This window comes from Myotis davidii, unplaced genomic scaffold (assembly GCF_000327345.1).
Source record: "Myotis davidii unplaced genomic scaffold, ASM32734v1 scaffold44, whole genome shotgun sequence".
Taxonomy (NCBI): Eukaryota; Metazoa; Chordata; class Mammalia; order Chiroptera; family Vespertilionidae; genus Myotis; species Myotis davidii.
In genome coordinates this window covers 5,119,625-5,121,032 of record NW_006299705.1, presented here as the reverse complement: position 1 = coordinate 5,121,032, position 1,408 = coordinate 5,119,625, and the positions used below count along the sequence as shown (strand labels likewise).

At 51.4% G+C, this 1,408-nt stretch overlaps 1 protein-coding gene across 1 annotated transcript in view; it reads left to right on the top strand.

Moving 5' to 3' along the window:
• The first annotated feature begins 965 nt into the window (after positions 1–965).
• Positions 966–1,408, top strand: part of DMGDH (dimethylglycine dehydrogenase) — a 54,659-nt gene continuing 54,216 nt past the window's right edge. The window contains exon 1 of the mRNA XM_015571575.1: positions 966–1,201. Within this exon, the coding sequence (XP_015427061.1) occupies positions 1,191–1,201 (11 nt within the window). The 5' untranslated portion in view covers positions 966–1,190. The remainder of the gene's footprint in view (positions 1,202–1,408) is intronic.

The window sequence follows — 1,408 nt, the reverse complement described above, 5'->3', positions numbered from 1 at the left end:
GTTCTTTGCTTCTTTAAGTTTTTATTACCCCCATTTTCTTCAGTGCCCATATTTTACTTTTATAATCAGGAAAACATGTCCAAAATGATTTTAAGTTTTTGAACCCATATTCCTCATCTTATATAACTACTACTATTATTGTGTCCTTCCTTACAGTGTGTATAAGTATATATACACTGAGTGGCCAGATTATTATGACCGGCCAGATTATTATAACCACCCCAACAGTACTTCATTGACACTTCCAAAAATACTGAATATTGAAAACTTCCTAAGCAAATACGCTCAAGGTTTTATTATTATTATGTGCATAACTAATTCACTTTATTGTACTGATGGGGTGGTCATAATAATCTGGCCACTCTCTCTCTCTATATATATTTGCAATCAGTGTGATATATCTCCTTTTGTAAATTAACACATTGCCAAAGCACTTTGCCTGCTTCCATACTTAGCTCCTTAGTGGGCTAACACTTATTAAGTGGATGAACCTTAATTTATTTAGGGAGCCCGCTACTGTAGGGAGTCCTGTTTGTTCCTAACTTTTTAGTATAAATCAGTCGGTGGCACACATTTCTTTTCCATGCCCAAATCACCCCATTGTTCTCTTCCGTCTCTTATGAATTTCAGGGCTCAGGTGGACCGCTTTGAGAGGTTCTGGACAAGTCCTGCGTCCAAGTTCATGGCCTTCCTAATTTTATTTTGTCACCCCTTCTTCCCACCACTCACACACCAGGTGTAGAAATGGGTGAACAAAGCCAAGAGCTGGTGACCAGACCTGGAAAGGGGCTGGAGACGGGGGGGCAGCCAGGTGGGATGAGACAAAGGGGTCCTCAAGCCCCCTCCCTCCACACCCCATTGAGGGTCTGGGTGCCCGAGCCAGGTGTGGTTTCAGGCCAGCCGGCAACTGGGACAGCCAGACTGCGGCCTTCCGGAACCCAAGGGCAAGGAGCTCTGGAGCAGGAGAGCGAGTGCTGTGGGTGCGGCCGCCGTGGGTGCGGCCGGTCGGGGGAGAGGATGGGAGTGTGGCCTCTGGGTCTGAAGGCGCGCATCCCCGCTCCACTCCGCGTTCGTCCTCTGACTCTGGGGCCTCGGTTTCCTCAAGCGTGTAAGGGGAACAGTTGTGACGATGAAGAGATAATGTGCTCAAAGCACCGGGCGCAGGGCCGCTCGGAGTCAGGGCTCCACAAATGGTACCCAGGTTTGCCATCTTGTCCGCACACCAAGGCCTGTCGCCGCCCGGCCTCGCGATCCCATAAACCGAGGCCGAAGCCGCCCAGGTGCCTTGCCGCGGCCGCAGCGCCGGCCGGGCTCCAGCGGGCTTTGCCCCCCGGCGCCGGGAGCCCCGCAGCCTGAGGGCTGAGTAGTCGCGGACTTGGGGAAACTCACCTTCTTGGCTCCGGCGGGT